Source organism: Aspergillus ambiguus, assembly GCF_047715705.1.
Source record: "Aspergillus ambiguus strain CBS 117.58 unplaced genomic scaffold BDV59scaffold_1, whole genome shotgun sequence".
NCBI lineage: Eukaryota > Fungi > Ascomycota > Eurotiomycetes > Eurotiales > Aspergillaceae > Aspergillus > Aspergillus ambiguus.
This window is the reverse complement of record NW_027395514.1, coordinates 746,276-760,460: the sequence shown is the minus strand read 5'-3', so window position 1 is coordinate 760,460 and position 14,185 is coordinate 746,276. Positions and strand designations below refer to the sequence as shown.

Here is a 14,185-nt window from a genome sequence, read left to right as displayed (position 1 = left end):
AAATTTAGATTCAATAAGTGTTCTCTTTTCGCCTTTTTATGGAGTAGTCGCGCAATGTTTCACGTTAGCGAATTTGACCTCGGAACTCCCCTGCAGTGCCACTTCACGCACTGCACATTTCCCTCCATACTATCAGTTATAAAAAGCATCCGCCCATCAGGTCCTCCAAATGTGCAGTTGGTCAAATTCTTTCCCCCGGTAGGTGCTGTTATGATCCGTGCCTTCGGGACACCCTCTGAATCAACAACAAAGATGGATCCCAGACTGGGATGGCAGATAAACAAGGATCCTTCTTCGTCCATCGCCAAACCGTCAGGACCAGCGCAGCCAAATGACTGGAAGAACAAGCCGACCTTAGAGGTTGTCCCATCCTGGTGCAGTGGTAGCCTCCACACAGAATTCGACCGAGTCATAGCCACATAAAGGAATCGCTCATCGGGGGATAGGACCAGTCCGTTCGGAGAAGCTCCGTTAGATAGCAAACAATCTAATTTACCATTGGGCGAGAGCCGATATACGCATCCGGACTGATCAGTCATCCCTGTCTGGCCTTGATCGGTGAAGTAAATTTCATTTTTAGATGAGACGATCAAGTCATTTGGTCCCTTAAACCGTTCAAGATTGCGGCGAGTTAGCAGGGGGGATACGCTGCTGTTTTCCGGATCGAACAAAAGGATACCCTAAGCAGTGCGTGTTACATCCTATGATTAGCAACCAGGATGAGTCCTTTCTTACCTGCTTGTAATCTGCGATAACCAAACAGCCATGTTGGACAACTAGCCCGTTGGGTTCTCCATCATACCGAACACATTCCGTAACGTTTCTGTGATCGTCTATCTTCAGAATCCTCCCGTACGGAATGTCTACTACGTAAAGGTGTCCGTCCGTTGTGTATATTGGAGCTTCGAGAAAGATATCCGACGCTGGAAGTGTGGACCCACCGCGCCACTCTGTGGGCTGGCCTGTGCATCTCAAAGAATCAGGGATGCGAACATAGATTTCAGCTTGAATAACTGGGGGTGTTGGGTAAAAGTTCATTCTCAATGAAGGCGTAGCTCTAATCGAAGGGATAGCGCCCATGGGGCTATTGACGGTGACTCGACTATATAGCTGCAACTGGACAGAATCCGATCCTGTGTCGGATATTTCCCGGAGTTGGAGACACAGATCAAAACCAAGGTCATATGTGTTACTGCTTTTAATGCCTTATAATTGGGGCTTCTCCGTTCCAGGCCGAAGTCAGTTTGATACAATCCCTAAGTGTCGCAGACGATACCATGGGACTTATTGCGGAGACGAAAAAAGCCATACGGGATTCACCGAAGGGCACGTTCAACACATATGTACTGACGTGCACATGGATATTTGCTTTTGCTGGTGTCGCTAAAGGATTCGATGAAGGTAAAATTCCACGATGCTAGATGCGTGAATAAATTCTTGTCTTACCATTATAGGAAATATTGCATCGCTCGTTACCCAGTCCCACTTCAGATCGAAATTCGGGTTGGATGGTCTATCAGAAGCAGAGTACGCAAATTCCAAGGGATGGATCGTCTCTATTGCCACAGCTGGGGCTGTCTTTGGGTGTCTTGGTGTAAAGTGCCACCCCATTAGCTCGCATAACATCCCTGACTCGAACTGTAGTGTCCTCAGATTAACGATCGAATTGGACGGAAATGGACCCTCCGCCTAGCAACTATTATATATATGGGAGGAGTCCTGGGGCAGGGATTATGTCATGGAAGCCTGTCAGGTCTATACGCATCGAGATTCATTGCGGGATTCGGTATAGGAGTGCTTACTATAGTGCCACCTATCTATATATCGGAGGTACTACAGACCGAAACAGTTCTTTGCGTCATACTAACTTCCTTAGATCTCCCCAAAAATTCTACGTGGCCTCCTGACACTACAGTATGCTGCGTGCCAGCAACTGGGCGTCGTGCTCGGATTCTTTATCAACTATGGGGTGACTAGGAGTTATCCTGGTGGTGATATACAGTGGATGCTCCCTACACTCCTGCAACTTTTGCCCTCGATAATCTGGCTTTTTGGATCGTTCATATGTTGCGAATCACCAAGGTGGCTCTTATATAAAGGAAAGAAGGATCAAGCCACTACAATATTATCAAAACTTCGCCGCTTGCCACTTGATGACCCCATGATAATTGCTGAGCTGACAGGCATGGATGCTCAGATTATTTTTGAGAGCGAATCCGCCGGCAGAGCTACCATAATGGAGCTATTTAAAGACACCTTTATTCCAGTTGAAAACAGACGTCGGTTTTTCCTCATTTTTTTGGCAACCCTACTCTCTCAGTGGTCAGGGGCCAATGCGATCACGCAGTACTCTCCCACTATCTTCGGATATCTCGGCATTTCCGGCGATGAATCTACATTTCTGGCAACAGGAATCTATGGAGTGATAAAGTTTATTAGCACTCTGGCCTTTGCCTTGTTTATTGTCGACATCGTGGGTCGCCGTCGGTCTCTGATGACGGGAATATGCCTACAACTGATTACACTCATCTACGTGGGGGCTTATTTGGGTGTAACCAGGAATATGACGGCAGATCACATCAGAAACACCACCAGTGCTTCGCGCGCATCAACTGGAGCTATAGTTGCGATCTATACACATGCAGTCGCTTGGAGTATCGGATGGTTCAGTATCCCATACCTCGTCGGATCGGAGATCTTCCCAATTCGCATCCGGTCATTTAATGTTTCTATTTCAATGGCATTCCACTGGGCATTTTACTTCGGGTGTTCTCGGGCTATGCCCAGTCTCCTAGCTGCCACTGATAAATGGGGTGCATTTGTGTTTTTTGGGTGTATTTGCTTGCTGGGTCTGGTATACGTCTTTTTTGCTATGCCGGTGAGTCTAAAACCGAAAGCTAACATTGTACAAAGCTCACTGGCTATAGGATACCACGGGAAGGTCATTGGAAGCACTCGATAGCTTATTCCAAAGACCATGGTATACCGTATACAAGGTGGCGTATCCATCGCGCGATGACATTCTAGTGGAGAGGTGCGACACAAAAAGTGCTGTTACTCCAAGATCAGAACATTTCGAAACCCCATAGTGGCACGTTTGTTGAAGACCCATCCTACCCAAACCTCCCCATGCATCAGAAGGTTTCGATTGATCTCGTTACATTCTCCTGCAAATTAGAAATCATGACTTGTTTCTACCCTCGTTTTCCTTCGTATAAGTGAAAATACCCGCAGCCTCTCTTAGTATAATGTACAAGTGTCTTCAATAAGCATATGATTACTTCATGGTTTCCATGTCGTGTGGGAGTATTGGTCCGCAGCTAGCTGGTGGGTTCACCCGTTCGGGTCTAGGACAAAGTGATAACCATGAGCAAATGTGGGTTCCAGTTAATTGTTCTAAAAACGAACCTTACAGTTGGGCCCGCATAGGGGACAGAATGTATATGTGAAGCGGGTCTCCGGCAGCGTCGCGGCTTTGTCAATTTCCGGGGCATTTCCCCAATTACATGGATAGAATTTCAGGAGACTTCATGTGCCATTATCTGGATCGCATTGACGGGCTATCAACACAACTCGGTGGGCTCGTGGCTGCAAAGCCCGAGCTAGCTACCAGATTCTGGACATTACAGCAGGGACTAATGCTACAATTGGACCTTCTAGCAATGTTGGCAATGCCGATTTAAGTTTTCTTATACAGGATGATACACGTAGGCTGCAGCTATATATGAGATTAAAGGATATGGCTACAATAACAAGGCCCTCTATAGAACACCCTACACTCGCTATAATCAATAGGAGATATGAGATGTTGGGGGTGTACTCTATCCTTTGGTGACCATCCATTCATTTCTGGGCTTCAGTCAACAAGGTAACTTTCACATTATAGTAGTACTATGTTGAATCCTATTTCATTCCTTCTTGTAATTCTGGTGCCATGTGTAGTTGTGATTGTTCTCCAATAAGTGTCTCACCGCATCTCCAGGTGCCATGGGTTCCCTTTCCAGTACCTTTCCCATTAACGGATCAGTCGCTTCCAGATCTCCGTCCCGAATAGCCTCGTGCCAAGTCAAAACCATGCGGAAAAATGTCTCGTCTTTGCCGCCTGGATCCTTCTCTGCTGCCCGTTCAAGGAATTCTTCATCCGAAACAAGCCGGAACTCAACATTCCGACCAGCAGTTTCATTTATGATGTCTACTATTTCCGAGTACGTAATGGTTTCATTTGGAGTGAGTAGCACAATCTCACGATCATGGCCGCCTTCAATCATTAAGCGTGCCGTAGCTTCGCCTAGCTCTCTGCGCAGCGCAAATGCCACGCGACCGTCAATAGGCAGTGTGATCTGCTTTGACTCCGGATACCAGTTGATGAAGACGGGGAAGGCGTCTGCGTAGGCGCCTTCGCGGATGGATGTGAAGTTTATTCCTGATCTGCGAGTACGTTAACCACCAATTAAGGCTTATGAAGGGATCCTTTGGGTCTAACTCTTCCAGCCATTTCTCTGTCATATAATGGGACTGTTGTACCAAAGCTTTAGAATCGCTTGTAAGGCCACCGAACGCAAGCGAAGTATACCAGACCTGTATTAGTTTAGTGAAAAGTCCAGAGAGTACCAGTTGATAAATAAGCTATACATGCTTGACGTCCATCTTCTTTGCAGCAATAATGAAGTTCTTGTGCTGTTTGTTGCGACGCTCAATGTCGAAAACTGGCGTACTGACAAATAACACGTTCTCCACATCCGTCAACGCTGACTCTAACGTCGCGGGATCATCGTAACTGACGTGCCGAAACGCAATGCCCTGCGATTCAAAGTGCGACCGCATCGACGACTGCGAGGATGCTGCCGCATACTCATTGGGGTGGGTGTTTTCAACGAAGTAATTGAGGACCTCTGCCCCCAGTCCACCAGTGGCGCCGACAATGAGATATCTGAGGGTCATGCTGGATTTTGTGGACGTGATGCAGGTATGAGTCAACAATTGCAGTTGCTGCAATTATGTGGGAATTGGGGTTCCGTAGTATCGTTTTTTGTATCTGGCTTTAGTCGGTGGATTGATAATCAACCTTGACACAAAAAGACTAGTTGAACACAGTCCTATCTTACTTAGTGCTGACAGATTCTGATTTCTCAGCATTCGTTTTTATTCTACAACGCACTAAGCGGCACATAGCCATATTAAGTTTAGACCACATTGCGCAATTAAATTTCTCGACTCAGTACATAAGTCAGTTAACACCACACAACGCAACATGGGGCCTGTAAAGTCACCACTTTAGGGCTTCCACGAGCTGAATGTCAAGAGTCTGCTGTCATTTTTCAGGGCCATATGTATAGGGCACCTTCGCCGACTACCTAGGTAGTTTTATAAACTGTCCGTTACGTAGTGCACTAATAACGAACTCTTTTTATCGACGTTCATGTATACGTTATTTGGTGTATTTGGAGAGTTCCGAGTGCTGACTACTACTAGGATTTAAAGAGATGGGCGGCAGGCAGAAACGATCCTTTATTGAACTGCGTTCCGTGCTGCATTCAACAATCCACATGTAGGCAAATCCTTTCGGCGTTATGGAGCCCAAAAAAAAAAAAAAAAAAAAAGGGATATATATGTGGGGAGAGAAATTCTCATAGTTCATTAAATCTCGTATAATGACTGGTGCGCATCCCCTTGCATACGGTCTACTCCCCGACAAAGATGTTCGTTTTTGGTCCTCTGTAATTGGCAGGTGATACATGCAACCTTGACACAATATGAATGGGGAATACTATGACCAATGCAGAGCCATGCATGGATGGTGGTCCTTGGGGTAAATCTGATAACTGGGATACCATTAGCTAGCAAGCAATTGAATAACTAGGAAGCATTTGATCAGTAAAGCACTTTCGTGCTGCCATGCTTGTCGCTGTATTAACTCCATTTTAGAAAATCTCAATTGGTTGATCAGATCGTACCGGAAATAGATGGTGTGTAAATTGATCGAGAGTTGAGTTCGTGGATTTTAAGACACGTCGCAGCTGTCCCTGTCAATTGTTTTCTTTTCTTTTTCCCCGCGATGTGACAGTCTAGACTTCTGGTTATGATCTAGGCATAACAAAATCGGATGTAAACTTCGGCTCGACAGGTATAATGCTCTCGACGCTATTCTAGACCTATTTGAAGCTCAGATGCGATTATAGAATGCCCGATAACGAAATTAGGCTTAGCAATAAATATTACAAACCAAGGGGGAGTTTGGCGTTCTTGCAAGGAGAATTCTTTTGGTGGTTATCGGTTTGAAGCAAGGAATCACTGGGGCGGAAACGACCAGTCTCGTACAAAAATTGATGTATCTGGTGTGCACGGTTGCTGCAAAAACGTTATCGGAAAAATAGCTTGAAGACTCAGGCAAGGGACAGATACATTGGCAGAAAATTGCGACGATCCCCTCCATTGCAACTTACTTCATTAATTCACCCAATGGCTACCCCGGACCGCGCTGCGTAGATCGACCTTTTGGTCGCAGGTCAGTCAGGAAGGTTTCGATATGGTTTCCTGATTCATATTGACAAACAAGATCTGCGATCAATGGTACCAAACACATGGTGAACAGCCTACAACTTCGCCCCATTTTGGGTTTCCAAGGTCACTGCTGACAGGGTCCAGACCAGGAAAAATATGATGCATGCAAATAGACATATTTGTTTCGGCTTGAAAGACATACTCCCCCTGGCAAAGAAGTATTCTTCATTATTTGGAAATATTTATTTCTCCAGCGCAGGTCCCCAGAGTTTTATGATTCCAAATTTCTGCCGCCACTAACTCCATACTTCTGCAGCAGTGTCCTCAAACTGTCTGGTCTTCGTAACTCGTGATGGCTGCTGACCAGGTAGCACGCGGGGGCACTCCAGGAGATTTTGATCACCCTAATGAAAGCCTTCGTCGGTCTATTGTCATCGCCCTTTATTTTGCTTTTATCTTATCGACAGCGTCGGTTGGCGTTCGACTTCTTGCCAGAAGGCTGAATGGGACGGGACTCTTCTTGGATGATTACTTGATTCTTGTCGCTTTAGTAAGAGGTACGAGATAAGGAAATTGGATATTTTAACTGACAACATGCATAGCTTTTTAAATATGGATGTTCTATTGGAGTGGTCATTTGTGAGTGCTTGTCAATCTGAGTGGATGTAGCTGACTGAGGCGCAGTGCTTTTCAACGGTCTGGGGTCACACATCACCATGATTCCAAAGGAGAATCTGGAAGTTTATTTCAAGGTCTGACCTCTTTATTGTTGTATATATACTGCAGTCTAATGTTTTACAGATTGGCTGGTCAAATTCCTTTGTCTACACGAGTTGTGTCGCTTTTATCAAGTTGTCCATTCTAGCCCTCTATAAACGGCTCTTCTCTACAAAACGCATGATTGTTGCCGTCAATGTCGTTGCAGCCGTAATAGTTTTATGGGCATTGGCAATATGGATTGTTGGGGTCTTGCAGTGCATCCCTGTTAGTAAGTTCTGGGACCGCAGTATTGAAGGAGCGTGCATGGATCCTGCTCCTTTCTACTTCGGAATGCAGATTCCGAATATAATCACAGACTTCATTGTTCTTGCAATGCCAATGAAGACAGTGTGGATGCTTCCCATCCCCACAAACCAGCGGTTGTTGCTCTCAGGAGTGTTCGCTATCGGTGGACTGTTTGTGCCCAATGTTCCTTTGCACGTTTTTGACACTTTCAAGGCTGACGCACAATAGGTCCTGGGTATTTGACATAGTCCGGCTGGTGGAAATGATTAAACTGACCAAATCTGGACCAGATATTACCTGTATGTGCCAGCTCATTGTCTAATAACTATATGTTAACCTACCTTCCGCAGACAATCAAATCCCGATGGTTGTCTGGACATGCATCCAGGCAGCTACCGGTATCACGGCGGCGTGTTTGGCACACCTTCGACCATTATTTAATGTCGCCCAACGACGGTTCAAGAACCGCCTCCATCGACACGAAACCGCACAGTCTGGCAAGGAACCCCTCAACAAAGGATTTTCTACCACCGACGGGAGTACGTATGAGCTGTATCGCACCCAGCACAGCAATGTCTAGATAATCGTCCATTCACTCAGTCGGTCATTCAACAATAGAGGCATTGTGAGATAGTGTATTATATCTTGTTAAACATCGAGCACCAAATTCTCTATGAAAACCCCCCCCATTGCCTCCCATACTAGTGGGATAGTCGGAAGAACTCCGTATAGTTCCCCACCTCGGATAATTACCCGCGAAAGCGTCCCTTAATATAGCCCGCACTCTTCCCCCGCCCACCATCCATTCATCCCCGCGAAAGGTACCACGCAACCAAGTACCAATCTCAATATCATGTCTTTTGAACTTCCTCTACGTACGGCTCTTCAGAGTCAATCAAAAGCCTATGGCTTCTGGCTCACGTCAGTGTTTTCATTAAGACCCTATAAACAATCAATCGCTGACGTCACTTGGCCTTCTGCAGACTCCCCAGTGCTCCAGCAGCCCGCGTCATTCTCCGCGGTGCAGCTACCTCCCCTATCGGGGGCTTCAGTTGGGTTCTCGTTGATGCAGAGCATGGTTTGATCACTGATCGCGAATACTACGATGTACTTCACCTGTGCTATCCGCCATGATTGAACTTTTACTAACCGAGCTCTAGCTGGCAACCGCTGTTGGCTCCGAAGGCGCTAGCCCCATCATCCGGGTCCCCTGGCCAGAGGAATGGATGATCAAACGCGCCCTTGACTCTGGCGCTCACGGCATCCTGACTCCAATGTGTCACTCGCCGGTATGTCTATTCTTTCTCCGTTGTACCTATTTGCCGGGCGTAATTTCCTATTTTCCCACGAGGAATCATATTAATTTTACGTTCAGGATGACGCCCGTAAGATCGTCCGGTTTTGCAAATACCCCCCTCTCGGAACCCGCGGATACGGGCCTATGTATGCAGCGCATGCACTGCCTAAAGTAACGCCCGGAGGCCACTACGACAACAACGCCGACCGGGAGTTAATGGTGATGGTGCAGATTGAGTCGCAATCTGGGGTTGACAACGTGGAGGAAATTGCCAAAGTAGAGGGTCTAGACGTACTCCTTATTGGTGAGTTCATGGCCCCATTCTGTCAAGGGAAAAGCCAGAGGACCAAATGTGGGCGGGTTATGCTAACGCGTTGCAGGCCCCTTCGATCTCGCTAAACAAATGGGTGTTGTCCGTGGTGGAGAGGAGCACGAAGCCGCTATTCAGCGCATTCTGAAGGCAACCAAGGCTGCAGGGAAGACTGCTGCTATCTTCTGTATGTTCCCCCTTGCTCTGAATACGCGGCATGTTCAAGTGTGGAACTAATATGAAACCAGGCACCGACGGTACCCAGGCAAAGATGCGTGCCGAGCAAGGCTTCGACATGGTCTCCGTCGTTACGGACTTGGGGGGTCTGGAATCTGGCATGATGCGGCAGTTGGAAGCGGCAAAGGGTTCGAACCAGACGGCGAAGCGAGAGGGATACTAAAATGATCATGAGGTGTTGCTGTTTACTCGTAAAACCATAAAGCATCATGTAGATAATAAGTGTTATACCCTGATGAGAGAAAATAGTACAAAGAAAGCATCATTGGTCTAGTGGTAGAATTCATCGTTGCCATCGATGAGGCCCGCGTTCGATTCGCGGATGATGCAGATACCTTTTTGTGTTGCTGTCTCTTTTTCAACTCATAACAAGAGAAGCAAAGTGGACATTTCGATATCATCTCGGTCGCAATCGCACCGAGAAATTTTTGCCATCGGCTGTCGGTGTATTAACCCCCGAATACTCGGTACATCGCTTTGATGGTAACTACCGAGGGTGTCTACGGGGTAGTAGTCACCGAGGGATAATTGTTATCAACTTAAGCTGAATTCATTGCTGTCTTAATAATAGTAGCGCGCTTTCGATCGGATTCTTGCCTAGGAGTATAAGCTTTTCGAACTTGTGTAGTACTTTTACGAAACTGGTTAGCCCCACCACGGCTGTTGAATTATATATTGAACGTGTCTCCAATTCAATCCTTCTTCACCGACCCACCCGTATTGATAGTATATTCCCCATTTCCCAAAGTATTATGTTCTCATATCCATACCAACCCAGGATGGTTAGTTCGTTGTTGACGTACGGGGAACTAAGTGATGGACTGAGAAATTGGTCGTGATCTACCGCAGGAATGGCCTATCAATTTCTTGCGTTCCTGTCCTCTAAAATAAGTAACGAATTCGCTTACCCGATGTGTCTCTGTATGTTCCCATCAGTCTACTTGGTACCGTTTCCCTAAAGCAATAGCTACTTGTCATTCCTTCAAAGCACACTATCAAACTAACATTTGTCACTAGACCCGGAATGCCAACTCTGGAGGCCCTTTTTTACATTAAGTCTGATGTTCCAGCCTATCAATTTTGAATCCTGATTCAAACTGAGAATGGGACTCGAGAAGCTAGAGATAAAGGCAAAGTCACAAATTTGTGTTATAGCCAAAGAGTCCCAGGCTCTTTATTTTTTTTCCTTTTTTCTTCCTCATGTTCTTTTTATAAGATTAGATTGGTGACTTACTGTGAGCAGATCCATGAACGCGCAGCTAAAGAATTAATAGCGGTGTATATTATGAAAAAAGGGAAGCAGACTAGTTAATTTGGATAACTTTGTACCTAGATCTCTGTCGTATGAGCGGCATGGGGTGAAAACGACAGAGAAGTACAGCGTGCCCGCGTACAGCAAGACCCAAAAAATGTTAATCTACCATCCATGTCCCTCATGACCAACTCCTGGAAATCCCGGATGACCCTCACCAGGGAAACTACCATGTTCTCTGAAACCTGGATGACCCTCTACAGGATAACTGTGGCCTTCTTCGGGGTAACCATGGTCCTCTCCAGGATAGCCATGTCCTTCTCCGCGGTAAGCATGCCCGGGATAAGCATGCCCTCCAGGACCCTCGCCGGGAAAGCCACCATGTCCCTTGCCGGGCCAGAAATCATCTGCTCCACCACTAGTTTTTATATCAGCTTTGCCATCGGCGCCGGCATTATTGCCGTCATGAGCATGAAGCTATAGACACAGAGGCGGTGTTAGAATTATATCATATCAGCACGCCCTAAGAAGTAAAGTTCTCACCATGGAAGGTGTCGCGGCAGCCAGAGAGGCGAGCAGAACAGCAGCAGTCATGGGAATCTTCATCGTGATCGGTATGAGACTTTCAGGAGTGTGCGATGTGAAGGTTTTCTTGTTGTAAAGCGATGAGGAGACTACTGGAAAGGAGATTATATCGTGGTATTTATAGTCATATACCCCCAATCTTTCTATAGCACGCAATAATAGTCAACCATGATGGTAGCTGGCAGGTATGTGTTACAAGGCACGCATGGGCAGCTGAACATGTGTCTGCACGTTTCACCTCAACCCTTGCAGGGGAAACACTGGCAGAATGGGCAAGAAAGGGATGGAGTAGGCAGCAGAAGGCAACATAACAATTCACTCTGAAGTGCACCCTTGCTTACAACCTAATAGAATGGAGAGAGAGATATGAAGTCATGTCCTAAGTTGTTCGGGTAGGTGTGGTACCCTACACTTTACAACCCTACAATCCAGCTGAATTTTAAATTATGTGTCCCAGGAATGTGACTCCTTCTGCTAGCCATGTGAGTGCTTATGGTCTCATACATAGAGTCAGTTGCCTTTTCTAACAAGGGATTGATACGAAGGATCTACATGGAGCACTCTGACGACATAAAGCGGCATAATAAGGTGCAGTCGTCGGAATTCCGAGACAGATTAGTAGAAACAACTCTCAATTACTTTCCAGAGAAATTATGCAGGGTTTTGAGCAGTATATACAGATAAGTGAAAAAAAAAAAAAATCGTAATACAAGGACCAAACTTGCGCATCAGTGCTCGCAAAGATTGATGCTCCCAACCTCAAATTGTTCATTATCCATCTCACTTCTAGCACTTCTCTCTTCCATTAATTCTAGTCGATAGTCCTTTGCCTCATCAAATGTCATGGAGACGTTAGGAATGTTATCTCTCACCATTCCCTGTAGCTCAGCCGGAAGTTTTCGACGTAATACCCGTGTAATCAGCTCCTGTTGCTCTTGTGCCCAATCCTCTTGTTGAGGAGGGATATTGGCGGAAGAGATTATCCGAAGGTGAGGGTCAATCAAAAAAAAGGCGAGAATCTTGCGATGTCCCGGCTTAGATCGGTCTGCCAGCTCAAAGGGCGAAACGCGGTGTTGTAGTATATTAGGGAACGTGAGTAAGCGACCCTCCCTACAAATGACACTTCCGAGTTCCTGGGTGATGTGGTCATTGTCAATTGCGCTTTCTTGGAAACCATAAACTACATTGACAAATTCATGGCGGTCCTGTTCGTAGGAAACGTGGCTCAGTTTCTCCTCGTCGACGCGTTGACGAAAGGATAAGGTGGTTTCGGTGATGTTTTCACTGTCGTAATAGTATATGGCCGTTGCACATATGCGTTCATTCTGCATCTCGTTAGCAGAAACATAAGCATAAGCACCTACGATGGGAAGATACCAATTGTCCTTCAATGTGCCAGGAACCCCCTTCGTATTGGGGGTTTTCAGGGGTTAATTCAATGTTAGCTAGCTTTACAATCACCTGCAGGCCGTCCTCATTGAACCTTTCGCGCAGAATAATCTGTTCGCCTCGATAGCCCAAAACAGGCGGCTCGAACTCTCCAGGTTCTGGTTTCTTAATGGGACGCGAGCCTTCCCATGCGTCTCTGCGCTCATAGAAATCATCGTCGTCTTCTTCCCCTTCTGCTGGGATTGGCTCTGGGTCCGGATGCTCAAGATACTCAACCTCATGGTAGGGAATCCGTTCGCGTATGCCATTCCAAGAACATGTCAGGGCTCTATCCCACAGCGGTATCGTCTGGGATAGGATCTTCTCTATCGCGTCGTAAAGGGATTTATGTTTCAAAGGATGGAGGTTGTTGATGTACGAAGAAATTTTGCAACCATCATCTGTGAATTTGACATCACATGGCAGCCACTGAAACTTTCGACTGTATGGTTTTATTTTATCGGACTGATTGATACCCCTCAGCCAAGACCGTCCTCGGCGAGACGGGGCAGCCTCCTCTTCGGGTGGCACCTCCAGGACCTTGCCTTGTCCAATGCTCTGGAGACAATCACTCAGCCCGATAGTCCGATCGGGAAGGATCCATGTGCGACCGTACACAAGAGGAAACAGTGATGGGTGCACGAGATCAATAACTTTCATGTCAGACCGTGGGTGGTAGTCTTTCTCTTCGACATTCTCCAGGGGAGCGACCGCCTTCTGCAGCGCTTGCTTCAGCTCTTCCGACACAGCACTGTCGGATTTGATGACTCCGACATCAAAAATATCGAGAACTCCAGTTTGCTGGAACTCGCCCGCTTTCCATTGTAGTTCCTTTATAATCCAGTCTAGCATCTTGGGGGTGATATCTTGCCCAGAAGCCAGAAGTTCGTCCCTCCATTTGGTAACGATCATCTCATCGAAGACCTACAGCATTTAGTCCTGATGAAACGATGTTAATTCGCATTGTTGGACGTAATACCTTCTTATCCCAACTTGGCTTATCGGTAATCGTGTTTATCACGCGCATCATCAAGATCTCTCTAGCAGTCCTAGTTCGACTGAGCACAGTGTTAACAGGGCCGCAATAAGTGACATAGGGACTACGGTTCTAATATTCACCCAATATGTCCATTATCGATCTGCTCATAGTCTAAGGCGTTGAAGAACATGTCCCGCCCCATACCAGCAGACTGTGATACAATCAGCTCACTCACTGGCCGTTTAGTCAATGTGCACTCGTACCAAATTCGGTCTGTAGTTCAGGGGTAAATTAAATCCCGGGAGCTTAATTGGATTTGTTTTTGACTCCATTTTTTAATGGGGATGGTTGTTTTGGGCTGAGGTTGATGACAATCTCGCGATGTTGCGGGGTGGATGGACACGGTTTATTTAAGGGTCTGCCGAGACTACAGGCACACCATCCGCGGCCGGCGGCAGCCTAGCCAAATTGAGTTGTCGACATTTCCATGAGCCAGTAATATTGCTTGGAGGGCTTTCGAAGCTGGAAATGATTCTTGGTTCTTTGATTCGGCAGCTCTGGTTTGTCTTCACTAGGATGTCTTAACATATA

The 14,185-nt window shown here is 46.5% G+C and overlaps 6 protein-coding genes and 1 non-coding gene across 7 annotated transcripts; 4 read left to right on the top strand and 3 right to left on the bottom strand.

The window, feature by feature from the left end:
- Window positions 1–59: 59 nt before the first annotated feature.
- Window positions 60–1,038, bottom strand: BDV59DRAFT_190177 (SMP-30/gluconolactonase/LRE family protein; the record flags this gene model as incomplete). Its single annotated transcript, XM_073691722.1, has 2 exons — window positions 60–680; window positions 736–1,038. 2 exons carry the CDS (start codon window positions 1,036–1,038, stop codon window positions 60–62), a joined length of 924 nt encoding a protein of 307 aa, XP_073553121.1.
- Window positions 1,039–1,277: 239 nt separating this feature from the next.
- Window positions 1,278–3,089, top strand: BDV59DRAFT_190176 (general substrate transporter; the record flags this gene model as incomplete). The annotated part of the gene is made up of 5 exons (XM_073691721.1): window positions 1,278–1,401; window positions 1,455–1,594; window positions 1,645–1,830; window positions 1,877–2,878; window positions 2,928–3,089. 5 exons carry the CDS (start codon window positions 1,278–1,280, stop codon window positions 3,087–3,089), a joined length of 1,614 nt encoding a protein of 537 aa, XP_073553120.1.
- An 814-nt stretch (window positions 3,090–3,903) lies between these two features.
- BDV59DRAFT_166699 (putative NmrA-like family protein) lies at window positions 3,904–5,111 on the bottom strand. The gene is made up of 3 exons (XM_073687760.1): window positions 4,633–5,111; window positions 4,484–4,578; window positions 3,904–4,428 (listed from the first exon to the last, which is right to left on the bottom strand). The coding sequence occupies exons 1-3, from the start codon at window positions 4,939–4,941 to the stop codon at window positions 3,909–3,911; spliced, it is 924 nt and encodes a 307-aa protein (XP_073553119.1). The 5' UTR covers window positions 4,942–5,111; the 3' UTR covers window positions 3,904–3,908.
- Window positions 5,112–6,735: 1,624 nt separating this feature from the next.
- On the top strand, window positions 6,736–8,179 carry BDV59DRAFT_166698 (putative integral membrane protein Pth11-like). The gene is made up of 6 exons (XM_073687759.1): window positions 6,736–7,051; window positions 7,104–7,140; window positions 7,186–7,253; window positions 7,303–7,676; window positions 7,735–7,805; window positions 7,857–8,179. Exons 1-6 carry the CDS (start codon window positions 6,854–6,856, stop codon window positions 8,084–8,086), a joined length of 978 nt encoding a protein of 325 aa, XP_073553118.1. The 5' UTR covers window positions 6,736–6,853; the 3' UTR covers window positions 8,087–8,179.
- Window positions 8,180–8,320: 141 nt separating this feature from the next.
- Window positions 8,321–9,612, top strand: BDV59DRAFT_3317 (HpcH/HpaI aldolase family protein). The gene is made up of 6 exons (XM_073696216.1): window positions 8,321–8,427; window positions 8,490–8,613; window positions 8,667–8,795; window positions 8,882–9,107; window positions 9,184–9,300; window positions 9,362–9,612. Exons 1-6 carry the CDS (start codon window positions 8,360–8,362, stop codon window positions 9,511–9,513), a joined length of 816 nt encoding a protein of 271 aa, XP_073553117.1. The 5' UTR covers window positions 8,321–8,359; the 3' UTR covers window positions 9,514–9,612.
- BDV59DRAFT_t16 lies at window positions 9,610–9,680 on the top strand. Its single transcript has one exon. It is a non-coding gene; the product is annotated as a tRNA-Gly (tRNA).
- Window positions 9,681–11,815: 2,135 nt separating this feature from the next.
- BDV59DRAFT_166696 (DUF4246 domain-containing protein) lies at window positions 11,816–13,985 on the bottom strand. The gene is made up of 5 exons (XM_073687758.1): window positions 13,858–13,985; window positions 13,735–13,805; window positions 13,595–13,673; window positions 12,565–13,539; window positions 11,816–12,512 (listed from the first exon to the last, which is right to left on the bottom strand). Exons 1-5 carry the CDS (start codon window positions 13,924–13,926, stop codon window positions 11,916–11,918), a joined length of 1,791 nt encoding a protein of 596 aa, XP_073553116.1. The 5' UTR covers window positions 13,927–13,985; the 3' UTR covers window positions 11,816–11,915.
- Between the last annotated feature and the right edge of the window lie 200 nt (window positions 13,986–14,185).